The following is a 17,046-nucleotide window of genomic DNA, read 5'->3' on the forward strand; positions in this document are numbered from 1 at the left end:
TAATATTTAAAAATCCTACTCAAAGGTGGTTCCACTTTGGGCTGCACTGTACAATCATAAAAATATATACCATCTAAGAAGGTAAAACTTTGGTTTCCATATACATTAGGAAATTATATGGTCTGTTTATACTTAAACATACTATGACAAAAAGGAGGGAACAAGAAAAAGTCATCTTATATATACAGTATTTGAAAACACAAACTTCAGAAAGAAGAATCAGAGCATCTTGCATGAAGCTGTATTTGTGTTGGTCTTAGAAAAATGAAAAAAAAGCAGGTTAGTTGGCTTTCTTGAAGCTTGGAAGAAGTCTAATCAATGCCACCAGCTCAATCACTACAAGGCATGCATTAGGCACAAATTCCAGAACATTCTAACATGCATGCAGTACTATATTCCAGGGGTCCACCAGTAAAAGAGCAGCACAACTCACTCTTCTTGTGAACATTAGCATGCTTTATGGGAGCAATAAGTATATTTCGAAAAAGGTTCTGAGAACTCTCTCTGGCTGAGAAGCCAGTATGACTTAAAGTAAGTTTGATTGAACTAAAGTGGTTTACATTGACTGAAGGTCTCTCCACTGATGTTTGCAAAATGTTTATTTGGAGATGGCACCTGTACTCACCCAGCATTGCCACTTAGCTATTTCTGTTTCCTCAAACACTGCTTTTAGAAGCATTTTTGATTAGGAAGTAGCTTTAGTACAGTTGCAAGTGAGAACATTTACATCACTCCCAGGAGCTCAACCAGAGTTGAGGATTTGCTGAAAAGGAAGTTTGTACTAAAAATAAGTGTGACCTTCTTGAATCAGCACTCTTCTGAAATTTCACTGAAACAGTACAGTTCTTTCCACCATTGTAAGAGCAGCAAAAGTAACATTATGTTTGAATAATTACCTCCTTGTAGAAAGCTGCCTTCGGATGCAACTTGTGTCGTACTCAATGTTACTTTATTGGCACAGGCAGTGGTACAGGTTTGTAGTCCACTTGAAACGTGGACAGACCAAATTAGACATTTTGCAGTTGCTTTCTATGAATTCCAACAAATACATTAGTATTACAGCAACAGAGAATTATGCTTCTTTTTCTCTCTTCTCCACAGAAACTACCTTTAGGAATGACAGAGAATTCCATATACTTCTAAGCCTACTAATCTAATCTTGGTTAAAAGGCAATATGACAGTTCATTTGTTGGCTAATTCTTTTCAGGTAAAGGAAAAAAGATATGGTCTGATAACATATACATAAAATGACAGTGTAAGCATGCTGGATGTTGTTCATTTGCTGGCAGGTGTCTCTGGTATATATTTACATGGAATGGTATTAATGTCTTAATGAGAAGAAGTCAGTGATTGTGCAGAATCACCCACAAGAAAAGTCTTCCAGGCTCTAAGGCAAAGAGGCTGCAATATGTCTGCAGTACCTTAATGCTTTCCTGGTAGCAAACACACGTTGTTGGATAGTGGATGTTGTGCTGATAGGGAGTAGCAGCAAGCTATTCTTCTGCTCCAGAGTCTCACTGTGAGCCAAGTGGTTTGAATTGTCAGCCTGCAGACTGATACTGTGAATGAATAAGGCTCAAGTGGAAGAAATGGATTGCTTGATAAGTTTCTCTCTGTTAAACTGTTGCTGCTCATGTGCATTTCAGAAAAGAGTTTTGTATTGGACTGTAGCAATTTCAAGAAGGAAATAATTTAAATCTCTGTACATTAAGATCAGATAGTTTGTTTGGCCACTTTCTGGTGACAAAATTTAAAAAGTGGTGAAATTGCATTTCAAATTCTGAAAAGAGAAAGAAATGTATGCCTTTAATGTGTACCTTACCTCTAATTCAAACCTTTTGAGGGAAACTATTTCCAAGTATTGTATTTACTTCTGATGTTTATTTCTACTTTGGGCATCCCTAAGGCCCCCAAATGAGGTTTCACTGGGCACAGAAACAAATAGAAAGAAACAGTTCCTGCCCCTGAGAGTTAGCAGTCAAGACAAAATGTAAGAGGTGATTAAAGAGACAAATGGAGGAAACAGTTAAAGAAAGTGTCTGCAGGCAGACGTAGCTGTGTCAGTAATCATACACAGCTATCAGCCTAACCAGTGCTAGATGGAAATGCTTCTCTTGGGGCTTGTATGTACTATTTTCCAGTATGCATTTTCACATAAGGTATAATAGACAGACAGTTTCTGTATTGTGCTGTATTTATTCTTGCTATTTTTATTCTTTGCCATCCGTCTGACACTTTGCTCAGTTAAGGTGTCAGTCATTGACTCACATTAAATTTTATTTTTTTTCCAGTCTCAGTCTAACTCAGTCTCTCAGCTATTTTGTTAATAGAAAGAGAGAATCAGCCAAGTTTCCAATTTGTGTGTTTGAATAATAGTCCAACACAGAACATAATAAATCATTAGTCCTTATGAACTGTATTGCCCTACAACAGAGCTCTATTCCAATCCAGTTAGGGGAACTGAAATTTTACTTAAAAGCAAATATCTGATAAGGGAAATTAATTATCATGACATTTTGAATTGTGTAAAAGATGGGGAATCAGCTGTGTCTGTGAAATTACAGATGAAAATGCAACACTCAAGACTTGTTAATGCTTTTTTTGGCATAGAGAAGGAGACATAGGTATCTAATATTAAGTGGTGTTGCAGAAGGGCAAGTTAGCACTTTGTTTGCCAAATTAAGTTTCAAAGACTATGTAGGTTATGAAGTTTGACTTTCTGCCCATAAATCTTGAGTGACTGACAGGCTACTGTAAAATAGCTTTGTTCAGAAGGAATCTTTGGCAGACGGCATCAAAGGTTTGAAACTCTGGAAGGGATGAAAAGAAAACCCCACTTTTACACTGATTTCCCCTGCAGATCAACGTCTGTGTGAAATTTGCCTGGGAATTATGGGCTGTTTACTGTATTATGCACTGTTTTCTTCCACTGTATCTGAAGGCCCCTGTGGTTCCTTTTATCTTCAAGATTTAGGGATATTTTTTACATGAAATGTGAATGAGTGAATGCATCATTGGAACTCAGGGAAAAAATGCTGCTTTTAGACAGTTCTGTTCTCCCTTATTTTATCACAAGTTGGAGTATTGGTTTTATGGCACCTAAATTTATGGGTACATATTTTTATGGCAAAGCCCAATGACATGCTCTGCATGCTCCATCAAGTTCTCTCTGTTTTTCTTCACTTGATTCACTACTCTGCAGGGTATGAATCAGTCCTGTAACATAACCCTTAATCTATTCTTAACCAGAATAATGTAGTGTAGTTCTTATTTATTTATCATGTATATCATCATCTAATTATGTAAAGAAAAAAAAATAAAAATAAACAACAAACAAGCATGCAAACTCAAAATTTCCTGTAAAACTTGTCAGCTATTGATCAGTGCAGGACACAAGTTTCTCTCTTGCATGTAAGCAGATCAGGCAGAAAACTAATTCACAGGTACTTAAGCCTGTCTTCTGCCACAACATGGTACTGCTGGGGCACGGGCTAGAAGGGAAATGCATGGTGGGGCAGTTTCTACTTAGAAATTCAGCATACCTACTCAGTTACAGGAAGAAGCTTGAAAAGAAGGGAAGACCCTCTGTGTTGTGCCCCTCACCATAAGGATATTGAGTTGCTTGGGCATGTTTAGAGAAGAGCAACAGAGCTGGTGAAGGGACTAGAAGTCAAGGGGAGTTTAGTCTGGAGAAGTGGCTGAGTGGAGACCTCATCACTCTCCACAAGTACACAAAAAAAGAGGCTGCAGCAAGGAGGGTGTTTGTTTGTTTTCTCAGGTGACAAGGGATAGGACATGAAGAAATGGTCTCAAATTGCAGTAGTGGTGGTTTAAGTTGAACATTAAGACAATTTTTTCTCAGAGAGGGTGATCAAGCATTGGAATGGGCTGCTTAGATAAGTTGTAGAGTCACCACTGGAGGTATACAAGAGATATGCAGACATGTCACTAAGAGATATGGTTTAGTGACAACACTTGGTAGGTCAGGTTGATGCACTTGATGATCTTGAAGGTCTTTTCTAACCTAGATGATCCTATAATTCTGTCCTTTTCATTTGTGCTTTCTATCTTTCCATGTGTACTGGTTGAAACTGAATGACTTATGCCCTTGTTTGTCTTCCACAGGGTGAAGTGAAGAAGTAAATTCTCCCAGCTGAACTACTATGAGGTCAGAAGCCTTGCTGCTATATTTCACACTGCTACACTTTGCTGGGGCTGGTTTCCCAGAAGATTCTGAGCCGATCAGTATTTCGCATGGCAACTGTAAGTATAAGAGGCCAGAGGTCTTCATTTGCTTAGCAGCAATCACTGGACTTCAAATCAACAGTATTTTGCTATTTGCAAGTGCAATAAATAAATTTGTTTTTCATGATTTCTCCCAGATCAACCAATTTACATTCTCAGATACTAAGAACTAGATTTTCTTATGTTGATTGGTGGCTGCTGGGTGGTGAGCTGCTTGATCCCCCAAAACCACAACATTTCTCCTCCCCAAACAGACCTTTCAGTAGTATAATCAAAAAAAAAAAAAAAAAAAAAAAAAAAAAAAAAAAAAAAAAAAAAACACCTTGTTTTATCCAGAAGAAAATGAAGGAAACTTTTTTCTCTTTTTTCTCCATGATCAAGCAATTCCTCACCTGACTTGAGAAACTGTAGCTCTGGATAACCCTTGATACATCTCAGGGTATCAAACATAGCACACTGAAACAGCTGAGTTTTAAAATCATAATTGGTTGAGCTAATACAAATATCCAGTCTTACTTCTTTAAACTCTGATGGATTCTAGGTTAGCATTTGTCCTTTTTGGCTGGAAATGTAGATATAAAAAAAAAAAAAAAAAAAAAAAAAAAAAAAAGGCAAGACAATGAATCTTTTGTAAGACAATATCTCTTCTTTCTTACCAGCAATTGGCAGACTAAAAAATCTAGGGTAACACAGACAGCTGCAAGCCAGTACTGAGATTTACTGACTAAACAGGTGGAGAGCTTTCTCTGCATTTCACCATGCAAGTCAGGCTTAACATAAGTGATTCTTTCACATTTACCACAGCTCAATTATGATTACTCTAAACAAAAGTCTTCTGAAGTCCCAAAGGTTGAGATATTTAATAAGAAGTACTTAGTACGTGACTCTGTAATAGCATGCTAAGGAATAGCAGGTCAGCAATGAATAGGCTTATGTTTAAGTCTACTTTGGACCAGGCATTTGATTATGCATTGAATCTCCTAATTGTCCCTGCTTACTGTGCTTTGTGGGGGCCTGGACACCCTGAAGCTTGTTTGTCTTGGAGAACACAAAACTGAAAGACAGGCTCCCAGAGTGTAGTTGAAGTACTCCAACTGCTAGTAGGCATCTGGGTTACAGGAGCATGGCAGAACTGCTCTGAAGCAAACCTGACTGAACCCTGTCTGGTGTGGTCATTGGGTCTTCAGCACCAACTTTGTCCCAGTCCAGAAGGGCAATGCTGATTTTTCACATGAAACATGGGATGACTTCTCTCCATCATATTTCATGATATGAATCATGAAATTCATATGAACATAAAAGCCCCAGCTCCTGCTACATCAGTGAGCTACAGAGGAAACAGTACTGAATAAAGAAGAGTTTGAAAGTTGGAACTTGACATTTTTTATGTAGGTCTTAGTCAGAAGCATTAAGCTTCTGACTTAAGCTTCCAATATATCTTGGTTGGAATCTGATAATTTGTTTCTCCAAGAGTCCTCAGTGTCTGGGGACAGATAAGTTTCTCTTTCTATCATTTTGTTGTCAGGCTTTCTGACACATGGTGCTCTCAAGTGCTTTGCAAAAGATATGCTGGCAAAGTCAGTACTTTGACCAAACTTGACAGGGAAAAAACCTTCAGAGGACAATAGCTAAAAACACTAAACTGTAACTGAGTTTCTGAAGAAACAGACTCCATCAAATATCTCCAGGTTTCTGAGAAAACATATTGATGGGGAAAAGGTTCAGGCATGGCTCAATGCTAGTCAAATCTGTGTAATGACTGAACACTGGCACAGGCTGCCCAGAGAGTCTCCCTTCTCAGAGATGTTCAAAGGCCATCTGAAGCCATCTGGACATGGGCTTGGGCACCCAGCACTGGTGGTCCTGTTTGAGCGGGGGGTGGTGGGCGTGGATTGGACCAGATGGCCTCCAGAGGTCCCTGCCAATATCAACCATCCTGTGATTCTGTGAATATACTCAGACAGCAGTTCTGCCTTATGGTGATGTTCATCAGAAGTTTATCCTCTTCTTGTCTTCTAATTGTCTTTTCATTTGTTTAACTGTCTCCCTAGTCTGTGCATCTAGACATCATGATCATGTATTCGTGCAATCTAACAGCAAGGTGGATCTCGGTCAAAAGGGTTCACAGTTGTTATAGAGTGAATAAATGCTCTTGCTACTTGGTAGAGAGAGGGAAAAAGCTGGCTTGTTGATAGCATAAACTCAACAGAGGGCTTCCAGTCAGTATTGTTGTCCAGTTGCCAGAAGAACTGCAGTATCCAACTGGTTGCCAAAATAATATGCAGTGACTTTCATTTTTAAAAGTTCAAGTAGTGGTTACCCACAGTTTCTCAGAAATCCCCACAGCTGCTTTACAATGGCAGTTCAATCCTGTAGGAAAGCCATGCAGCTGGCAGTTTGAGCCACACAGAGCCAAGTCTTTTGCTTTAACCACTACCATTTCAGTCATTGTGTTGATTGATGGGCCACTGTAAAACAGCTTTGTCCTGCTAGATACATTTTGGCAGCCAGGAGCCAGCATTTAAACTCTGCAAGCAGTGAAAGAAAAACTGTGAGAAGTGCCATGTACCTGTGTGCCAAGAGCTCTAGAGCAGCTTTACATTTTAAAGAAATTCACAGTTTTTGTCTTCTAAAAAAGTAATGACTTTCTTCCCAACAACTGCAGACTAACCATGAAGAACCATCCAGCTCTTTGTGCCAATACCTTCCTGCCCCAGGCCATGCTGCTGGGGGAAAAGAGAAACCACAGATTTCAGCCACAGCCAGGCACCAGGGTGCTCTGTGTCAGCATGGTTTCAATTTGTGATTCTCTTACGTCTTGTGCTTCTTCTCCAGAACCCTGTTTTTCTTGCTTTCCCACAGATACAAGACAGTATCCGGTGTTTGTGGGTCACAAGCCGGGACGGAACACCACGCAGAGGCACCGGCTGGACATCCAGCTGGTCATGGTCATGAACAGAACCCTCTACGTTGCTGCTAGGTCAGTAGCCCTCTCCTTCACCACTCCTTCCTTGCTGCTTGCAGAGCAGAAGGGAGGAGAGGAAAGATATTCTGAGTTCTTCTCTGCTGGGCATGTTATTTTTAGGATTTTCTCACACTCAGAGAGGGGTTTGCAGCCTGTTAGCAAGACATATTGGACACCTTGTTAGTCAGTCAACTAAGGCTTAGTTTTGCAAGGTACTGAGCCATTCCTTTCAGGACTACATACCTCCAGCTACATTTTAGTCATGGAAAAGGGAATTTGCCATATAAATTGTTCAGTGCCGTGGAATAGAGGTCTGTCCTAATCCCGTAATTTTGCTTGTGCACAAAATTAATTACATATTTTAGAGTTATTCTGCTAGTGCAGAAAGGCATGTTTGGTTAAGAGTGTTGCTGGTTTAGGCATATTTTTAATATCAAAAAACAAACAAACAATCAAACAAAAAGTGATATGGAAACATGTTTGCTACTGTTCTTTCGAGGTACTCAGGTTAATTGAATTTGGTGTTAGTGGGTTTTTGTGTTTTTTGTTTTTTTTTTGGTTGGTTGGTTTTTGGAGAGCTATACTCTGCAGATACAAACACATGCCCCTTTATAAAAATTGCCTATAGAGCCACCCATTTAGTCAATGTAGTTCAGCATAGCCCTATCAGCCTCTCTGGCGCTACACTGATTTATACAGCTGCCAACCTGGCACAGATCCAACATTAACACTTCCTCTCCCTGCCTGCTGTTAGCAAAGGAGGCTGATGATTTCATAGTGGGAATTACCTGACGGAAACAAGATGAATGCAGGAAGGGCCCTGATTAGCAAGGGTGGGTAGTTTATCTCAAGAGCTCTCAGATCCAGATCCTGTTTGGGAAACCTACCCCTCTAGTAGTAGCTTACTTCCTGACATTTTTCTGGTCCTTCTCCTCCACCTGAGAAATATGCAACCTTCTGTGTGCTACAGAGAGCCAGGCTGCTGCTGCAGTTGGGAGAGGAGGTAGGTGAACAAACAAAGTGAAGGAACAGCTGCTGAACAGTAAGCCACTCACCACCACCCCTTTCCTCAAAGCCCTTGCTAGCCTCCAGGAGCTCCTTTTCAAATAGTCGCTCCCTGTCTTCTGTGTGGTCAGATGTGCCCTGTGGTGGAGATCTGCCTATTGATCTCTACTCAACACCAAATAATCCATTGCTTTACACCATCAGAGTTATTGGGTGAGGTTTTTACATAGCTGTTTCTATGGCTGCTTGAAAACTGCACTTGTAACTGCTCACCTACCATTGCCATTGTATAGGCTAAACACAGCTTCTTCAGGCTTCTCACTTACTGGTTTTTGTATTTCATCCATGTGGCAGGCTTTTGGTCTCTTGCTCATGCCAAGCCGTGTTGGTTTCCCTGCAGCCTCCACTGCCATAGTTTTTACTCCCAAAAGCAACATCAAGAGCCAGAGTCTTAAAGCCAAGTTGTTGTGGAGTTTGAGGTTTTCCAGCAGAGAATAACATTTTTTTTCTGAACACTGTCAGTTTGTTTTTTGCTTTTTTTTCAAAACTGCTCTTTTTCCTGACCTTCCCCGAGGGGTCATGACACTGCTCCCCTCTCCCAGGGGTGCAGATCACACATCCCTGATGCCCTGATGCTCTGGCTCCCAGCCTGCACTCACATCAGGCCTGGCACTCGGCGTGGTAGGGCCTGCTCTCAGGACGTGCCAAGCGACCTGGGCCAGCCCCTCGTTTTCTCCTTGCCTCAAGTCCTGAACATAGCATGTAGACCTAATACCAAGAGTGGCTTTAGGGCACAAGAATCCCTTCCACAAGGGATTCACATTCACCTTGAGATCTGTTTGCTGGGCAGTCTGCTGCCAGGCGCTCAGGCCTGGGGCATCTTCCCCTTTGTGCGGGAGCTGTGGTGGCACTGGCTGCAGTGGACAGCCCCAAGGAAAGGCCACCCTGCACTTTGTTCCAGCCCAGGGCTTAGCATTTCTGCTGCCTTCAGTGTGATAACGAGTAGGGCAGGGGAGTGGGCTGAAGCTACTTGGAAGGTGGCAGCAGGATTTCCTCCTTTTCATAGCTGAGTTCCCTTTGCTTTCCTTATTTGTTTTCCTTTAAACTAGGAAATCATTTGCAGGGAGAAGGTGGTAAATCTGTTTTTGTGAATTTTGCTCTGTTGTGTTCATAGTTTGTTCCCAGACTGAAAGATTGACGCAATTAGAGTTACAGTGCCTGAGTTTCCCAAGCCCAAGTTGGGAAAACCCATTTTGGAACACAAAACTACTGTGTGCATAAGTTATATAAAGCATGCGAACATTTGGGGTGAATATGTGTATTGGTGTGTGAATATATATTCTTACATATTCTGTAGCTATACATTTGTATAAAATATTTTATTATAATAGGAGTGCTTCTATACTCCTTGAGCCTATTGACCTGCAAAGAAAGCATAAAGTATTAGTCTGTTTTGTATTTACACAGGCACAAAAAAATCTCCTTACACTTTTTTTCTTCTGATAACTCACTCTTTGACATATTCTTTTCCCCCTCCACATGTTACTGAATAAAGCCCCTGCTGGGCTGAGAAACCTGTGTTGTATAAGTTAAAATTCAAAGGTCATTTTTAAGTAATAAACTTCAGGGAATTAGTCATCTTGTGGTAATTAGTGTGAATGAAAGTTTACAATACTGCCTTTTGTTTCAGAGGCAGTAACATCTAGAGACTGAAGTAAATGTGTACACAATTGAAGGTGTTTCTTAAAGAGTTTTGTAGCAAGATTCATTGAAAACTGCAGCTAACATAAATCCCTTAGCTATCATATCAGGTGTTGCTTTCATGCTTTCAATATGGCAATGCTAAATTTACATTTGTACCATTAGCAGAAAAGCAATCAAAACAAATGATTAAACATTGACAGTTTTGTTTTGCTGTTGCCAGTCTTGTGTTTTACTTTGTTTATTTGGTTGTTTTAGAAAATCTAGTGTTTGCTTTGCAGATAGTCTCCTCCAGTAGGAGAGGGTGAACTCAAGTTTCAGAACTGCCGGCACTTTATTACTGAGTGACTGGCACAGAACGTAATTTCTGTCTGTCCATCATGTCTTTTGTCATAAAGCATGTGTGACTTCTGTATTGAGTATTATCAAATGTAATTCTGTGTCACTTTGGAAAGGCTTTCATATCTCTGCCTTTGGAAAGGCAGAGATAAATTAGCGTAACTCAACCAAAGCCCATGAAACCATGTTGCTCTGCATCTAGAATGTGTGAGGTACAGTGTGTAAAGGAGCAGCTGTTTTCTTTTTTCTCGTGGGAAGGGTACCATCTTGCTGTCTCTCTCACACTCACACACACACACTTTTCTAAGTTTGCAATGCCTCCTCCTCCCACTGTCTTCAGTGGTGGCTGCTTTTGTCCACATTATCTGTCACCCTTCATGTGTGCGTACAAAACAGTTTATTGAACCCGTGAAGCATCGGGATGGCTCCCTCTTCACTTGCCATTACACATTTCCAGACACTGCACCGAGTGGCCAGGGGTCATGCACAGCCGGTGGCACGATTTAAATTCCCTTCCTCCACAAGATTATGCCATGGCAACAAAACTCGGTTCTGCTGACTGGAGGTGGGAAAAACGGAAGCTCTAGGATTAAGTCAATTTGTGTTAGAATAACTTAATTAGCAGTGAGCTGTACACATACCACAGCTAGTAGATAGTAGGAGTTGGGCAGCAGTGGGAAAAGGAGGGCAAGGACAATCCGTTATTGTCTTTGGCTGGAGAACCTTCCCCATGATCTGACAGCTCTCTCCCTCTCTACTGTCATTGTCAGCAACTTTGTTTCAAATGCAAAATGAGAAAGTGATATGTAATTTGCCTGATATTAACCCTTTTACATGATCTCGTAACTCAGGGTCTGAATTTTCTTTGAACCATTTCTTAAACCAGAAAGTGAGCCCGCTGAAAGATGTTTTACTGAGGGTGGAACTAAGCAACTCAAGCCTCTTTCTGAATAACATCACTGTACTTTTAATTGTCTTGTTTATAAAGAAAAAATCTTAACTGCTGTAAACTAAGACTGATAATTAAAATCAAGAGCTGTGCTGGAAGAACATTTTTAGAGATCCAGCAGCACCTAATTTGCAATTCAAGAGACTTTGTTCCCACTTTTATATAGTAGGAGTAACAGCAACAAAGAGCAATGTACATTAAAAAAAGGAATCGTGCAGTAGTCTATAAGACTGATACAACACTAACTGGTAATCTGAGCCCAGCACCAACCCTGACCACTGCTCTGCCAGTAGGGTCAGGCCAATAATAAACTGAAGCATTAAACCAATCTTGAGAGAAAATGACAGTTCTGGTTTTACAGAGTCTGGAGAAGAAAGATTAAAAAAAAAAAAAAAAAAAAAAAAAAAAAAAAAACCTCAGTTTGGTGTCTTAAAAAGTAAATAGCCTCAAGTGCTGTAGCAGACAGTAGGTTTTAAAAAGCCAGTTCCATGTAACAATGCTGCCTCTTTTCTCCGCATGAGAAAAGTGTTGTTAATTCTTGTTTTGATAATGTTTTCTGTTTGCTTTATTTGAGAGAGAGCACTATTTCCCCCAAACCCAATAAAGTGAAGCTAGTCTTAAAAGCAGAAATTTCTAAAATGGAAGCAGTCTGCAGTCTGTATCTTACTTTCAGCAGACGCCCGTGTAGACCCTTTTAATGCCCTGGATCATTCTCCAGGTGCACAGCTTCCCACATTTTTTAAAAAAGTTGGTGTTATTTTGAGAAGAAATTAGATACTCAATATTTTTTCTCTTCATTCTCAATTTGGTGTGGCTGCTACTACAATGTTGTAACATTTATTTTTTTTTATTTTCAGATTTTAGGTTCAGAAATGTTCTTATTCTCAGTTTGTGCAGAAAAGAATATTTAAAAATGCTTCTTTACCTGAGTAGCTGAGTCTATTTACTCTTTCCAAAGAGAGATTGGCAGCTAATTGTAGAGAGAGTCAGGCTCTCAGGAAAACAGAAAAGCAAATGCAAGTTTAGAAATGTGAACTTTTTCAGAGGAATATTTTAAAGTTTAGTTTGGCCATCAGCGTATGAAGAGAAGAATGATTCCTGGGAAGAGTTTCATGGCTGTCAGCCTTTTGCCTACCATATTGTCAATCAAATAATCACAGCTGAGGTTAGACACATAATTAGAAAGAAGGAAAGAAGGAAAGAAAAAAGCATTAACCTCTTTTTAACCCTGAATGGCTTAATATGGCACAGTGACTGCTAGCCCAGGATGCTGGCAGAAGCTGTCACAGACTATTGCAGCTGGTTTCAGATACATAAAAGCATCTGCATGCTAGACCATAGCATCTGCTCTAAGTCCTATGGAGTAGAAAATATATAGGGCTCATCTCCTTTGCAAACTCTTATTTGTTGAAACAATCCCTTTTAAGAAATAATATTGCTTTGAAGTGTTGTAGAATTTTCCTTTTTTTCCCCTCTTTTTTTCATAATGGAAAGGAAGATAGTTTATATATGGAAGTGCTTTTCTGGGAGAAACAAGCAATGCTGTTGGTAGTGCTTCATGGTGAGACCTGTGATCTTTTTTTTTTTTTTTTTTTTTTTTTTTTGTATGGATTATGGATTACCTCGTGATAGATAATTCTCCTCATAATAAATGAATGGTTTGACTACTTCATTTGACTTTGGATTCATTTGCCTTTGTTTACAGGGACCATATTTATACTGTTGATATGGACACATCACATACAGAAGAAATTTATTTTAGCAAAGTAAGTAGCTTTTATCATCTTCCAGAAACCAAGGACACTAGAACAAGCTTCAAATAAAAAGGAAGATGACATTGTTTCAAACAACTTGCCAACGCTGCTATAAAAACTGTAATAAGCAAGTAGGATGGCATTGCTAATCATATTTGGGGAAAGCTAGAATAGCAATCATGTCCTCTGTGAATTTCTGATAAGTGATTTAGCTGGGCTGATAAGCTATCCATACTGAAATATAGCGTGGTCCCTGATGGAACATACGTCAAACATATTCATTTATATTCAGCAGCTTTCTATAATGGCTATACTATCCCAATTAAGTATACTGAAACTTTCATCATAAAAAGCGAGTGCTATTTACATATTTTCATGCACACAAATTCACTCATGCAAGTACTCACTAAATAAAATCTTATTATAGCATCACTTTGTAGATATATTCACATTATCTCCATGGGAAGTTACATTCAAATTAAGAAAGAGCTTTGTCTGCATTACCACATTGCATATTAACATAAACATGCTAGAAATAATCTTCCTTCAGCTCCTTTACATTGCACTCACTTTATGTAACATGTGGCAAACAACCTTGGTCCAGCAGACAACCATATCAATTTGACCATTGGGTGTAATCTGCTGTAGGAGGAGTGTTTCATTATAGCTATGAAAGATGCTGAAGATGAGTTTATGCCTTGCTGCTCTTCAAAAAAGTGAGGTCATGGATTTGTCATGAAAATGAAAGCAATGTTGCTACATCCATGTTTATTCTTTCAATTTGGAGTCCTTAAGCAAATGGATAGTGCATCAGTTTACTAATGGGAAACTGTCAGGAGGAAAGTCATGGTTAGAGTGTCTAAGGTGTTACTACTGTCTTAGACCAAGCATTCTTAAATAAAGTTTGATTATAATTAATCAGCCTACCATGTGTAACATTTTCTGGAATTCACTGTATAACAAATAAATTAATCAATAAAATAAATAATAAATTAAGGCTGGGATTTACCTGTAAATGTTCCAAAGGAAGAATACTGGTGGTTAAAGTCAGTACTATCATGATAGGTACTGCATTCTCTGAGCCAGTTGGCTAACTTGAAGTGATAAGAATTAGCAGAAATGCAATCTCTTTGCTAATCTAAAAAGTTGGCTTCCAAAATACATACTAAATTTAGGTTCCAGCCAGGATATATAGTCCATAAATGTTTCTTCTGATTTGCAAAATAATATCAGAAGAATAGAGCATCTAGTACTTTTAGAAAAGTGCTCATATTTTCAAATGTTAGCCTACTGTGGAATTCAATAGTTTTAGGCTTTCACAAAAAAATGGGATAGATTTCTGGTCTAATGAATAGGCAGCAACACAAAATTAAGTGAATGCTCCACATCACTGATCTTTCATTGTTACGGTGAATTAATCATGGAGAAAGGGTGTGGAAAGCTTTCAACAAATATATGTTCAACAGTAAGTCTCCCCTAGGGGACTTCTACTTCTGAAATCAAATGCAACAGCCTCTGGGCTCTAATTGATTTTTTCTTGATCCTTGCAGAAATTGACATGGAAATCTAGACAAGCTGATGTAGACACATGCAGAATGAAGGGAAAACATAAGGTAGGCAATTTTCATTTCTTCTGCATCTGCCACTTTAGTTTAGCTGCTTCACTATTATCTTAGGCTGTTGTCTGTGATGTGGAATGGATCATGCCATTCACTTCTCTGCTTGTAATTGCTTTTTCCATCAGCCTACTGAAGGCTTTAATTTGCAAAAATAGTTTACTTTTAATGTGATAAAGCATTACAACAGGAGCCACAGCAACATCCTGAAATGCTTAGAGCACTGGAGATTTTGAACATAATGCTGAATGTCCTGATTTTGCTTAACATTGCCTCTAAAGCTAAATGCTGCTGTCCATCCTCCTTTACGAGTTTACTGAGAAGTTGTGGAAGCATGGGTGTGTACAGATAGAGAAGCACTGTTTCTCATACCAGTCTTCCCTTAGTGTAGCTTATGACTAACACATGTCGAGTCAGAATTAGATGCAGACTCTGATTCTTTTTACCTGCTTCCTCTTCTAGTTACAGCTGCTTTATACCAGTACATTGCATTGATGATGGTACTGTCTTACAGCAACATAGATGAGAAGATTAGATTTTCACTCTTGAGGAAGACAACAGTGTTCAAACAAAATTATCCTAAGTGAACAATAGTAGAATCTGAACTATAATATGAATATCATAGCCTCAGTTCTATGTAACCATTTTAACTAGAATGGAAATCAATTGCATCATGCTCATTGTCAGTTAAACATAGTTGAAATAAAGCCCAGAATATCTCAGTAACTACCAGCCAACTTCATTTTAGACCTGACAATGAAAGATCATATCAACAAAATAAAACCAGACGACCAAAATACAGTAGTTTAAATATTTTTTTATTATTTTTTTCTTCAGGATGAATGTCATAATTTTATTAAGGTTCTCCTAAAAAGAAATGAGGATACATTGTTTATCTGTGGAACAAATGCATTCAACCCTTCTTGCAGGAACTACAAGGTATGTGATCTGTTTGTGGGATTTATGACCTACCTTTCTGTTGGATTTATTGTGACTATGCTGGCAACAGCATGATGTTTGTTATTCAGCTGCTCCTCTTTCAACCCTGTAGCATTTATCCAGATTTGTTTCAATGCTACAGAGCTCAGTGTTGATTAGATTTCTGAGGATTGCTTGGATCAGTTACCTGCTTCTTTGTGGCTCCCAGACATCAGAGTTTATTGCCACTTTGCATTGCCCTCCATAAGTGCAAAGACCTTCAGACTTCTCCTTCCAGATGCAGTCACTCATGAGAAAGTTCCTAAGCTTGCCACTGACACCCACATCAACACAGAGGCTGATGTTGAGCATTATTTCTGGGGTAACATTCTTAAATGTCACTGTGGTCCTGTTTTCCATCCCAGAGACACTTCTGAAGACACTTAAGGAGTCAGTGCCTTATAACCTGGGAAAATTAGTGTTGGAAACCTAGCAGATATAGAAGTGTAAAGACTCTGCAGTGTTACATACTGTAGCATTGCCTGACAGCAAGCCTCCACAGGGAAAGACACAACAGCAGGGCAGTTGTGGATATTGGACATTAATTCATTGACCCCAGTTTCTTCTTTTGACATAGTGTGTCTCCATCATCTTCATATTGGCAGGGTCCATCTAATCAAATATTTCCAATTTTCTCAGCCATGCAGCAATATAATGTGATACAACCCCCATCAGTGGATGTCTTTGGAGCAGCTGTGAAATTAGTTCACTTAGGCCTTGATATCTAGACTTTGTTTTTTTCAGGCACTGCTATGTCTCACAGGTCATTTCTTATCCTTTGAGAAAAAGAAAATTTAGCTTCACTGATGCTGCTTTTGATGAAATCATGGCTCAATTTTTGTTCTCTTCAGTGTTGTCAGAGTAAGAAACAACATAAAGACATTAACGTTGAGGAAAACAGCTTCCAGAGTGGTATTCACTGTGACTGCTGTTCTTCCTTGCTTTTTCTGCACTGCTGATTTACCTTGTTTAGCCATTATAATGGCCATAGTCTAGGAAACACATTAGAGGAGTTCATCACAGTCTTTCCTTTTAGTCTGTGGAGGAAGAATCAGATTTATTCACATACGAGCTTGCATCATGGTAACCATCTGATACAGATGGCTGATGTTCTTGTAACAGCCATCTCTCCTCTTCTTCCTCTGCTTGCATCTCGCTCTTAGCGTGCAGTGAGGCTTCCTGGCTTGAGTGCAGTATTCAGTACTACAGCACTGTTTTGTTATTGCTTCATGCTCCATACCATTAATGCAGCTAACAAATCTCTAACAGCCACTTTTGTTGGAAAGCTGTCTTTTAATACAACTGCAGATTCTCCTTGGCATCTGGTTGTGGGGGTTAAAAATGGCCCTTCTAACCATTGCTGCAGGCATCTCATTCTCCTGATGCATGGCCTCTGCAGGCTACCTCACCTGTTGTTGAGCTGCTGCTGCCCAGGTAGGAATGCTTCTAGGAGTCAGAGCAGAGCACCTCCCCTGACCTTTCCTCTGTAAACT

The 17,046-nt window shown here is 39.4% G+C and overlaps 1 protein-coding gene across 8 annotated transcripts in view; it reads left to right on the forward strand.

Moving 5' to 3' along the window:
• Window positions 1-17,046, forward strand: part of SEMA6A (semaphorin 6A) — a 119,137-nt gene that overhangs the window by 48,493 nt on the left and 53,598 nt on the right. For all 8 annotated transcript variants that reach the window (XM_084503475.1, XM_084503473.1, XM_084503479.1 and 5 more), the window contains 5 exons: window positions 4,127-4,264; window positions 7,109-7,226; window positions 12,911-12,971; window positions 14,510-14,572; window positions 15,413-15,514. In XM_084503475.1, the coding sequence (XP_084359601.1) occupies window positions 4,165-4,264; window positions 7,109-7,226; window positions 12,911-12,971; window positions 14,510-14,572; window positions 15,413-15,514 (444 nt within the window). In that variant the 5' untranslated portion in view covers window positions 4,127-4,164. The remainder of the gene's footprint in view (window positions 1-4,126; window positions 4,265-7,108; window positions 7,227-12,910; window positions 12,972-14,509; window positions 14,573-15,412; window positions 15,515-17,046) is intronic.

This window comes from Aythya ferina (assembly GCF_964211825.1).
Source record: "Aythya ferina genome assembly, chromosome: Z".
Taxonomy (NCBI): domain Eukaryota; kingdom Metazoa; phylum Chordata; class Aves; order Anseriformes; family Anatidae; genus Aythya; species Aythya ferina.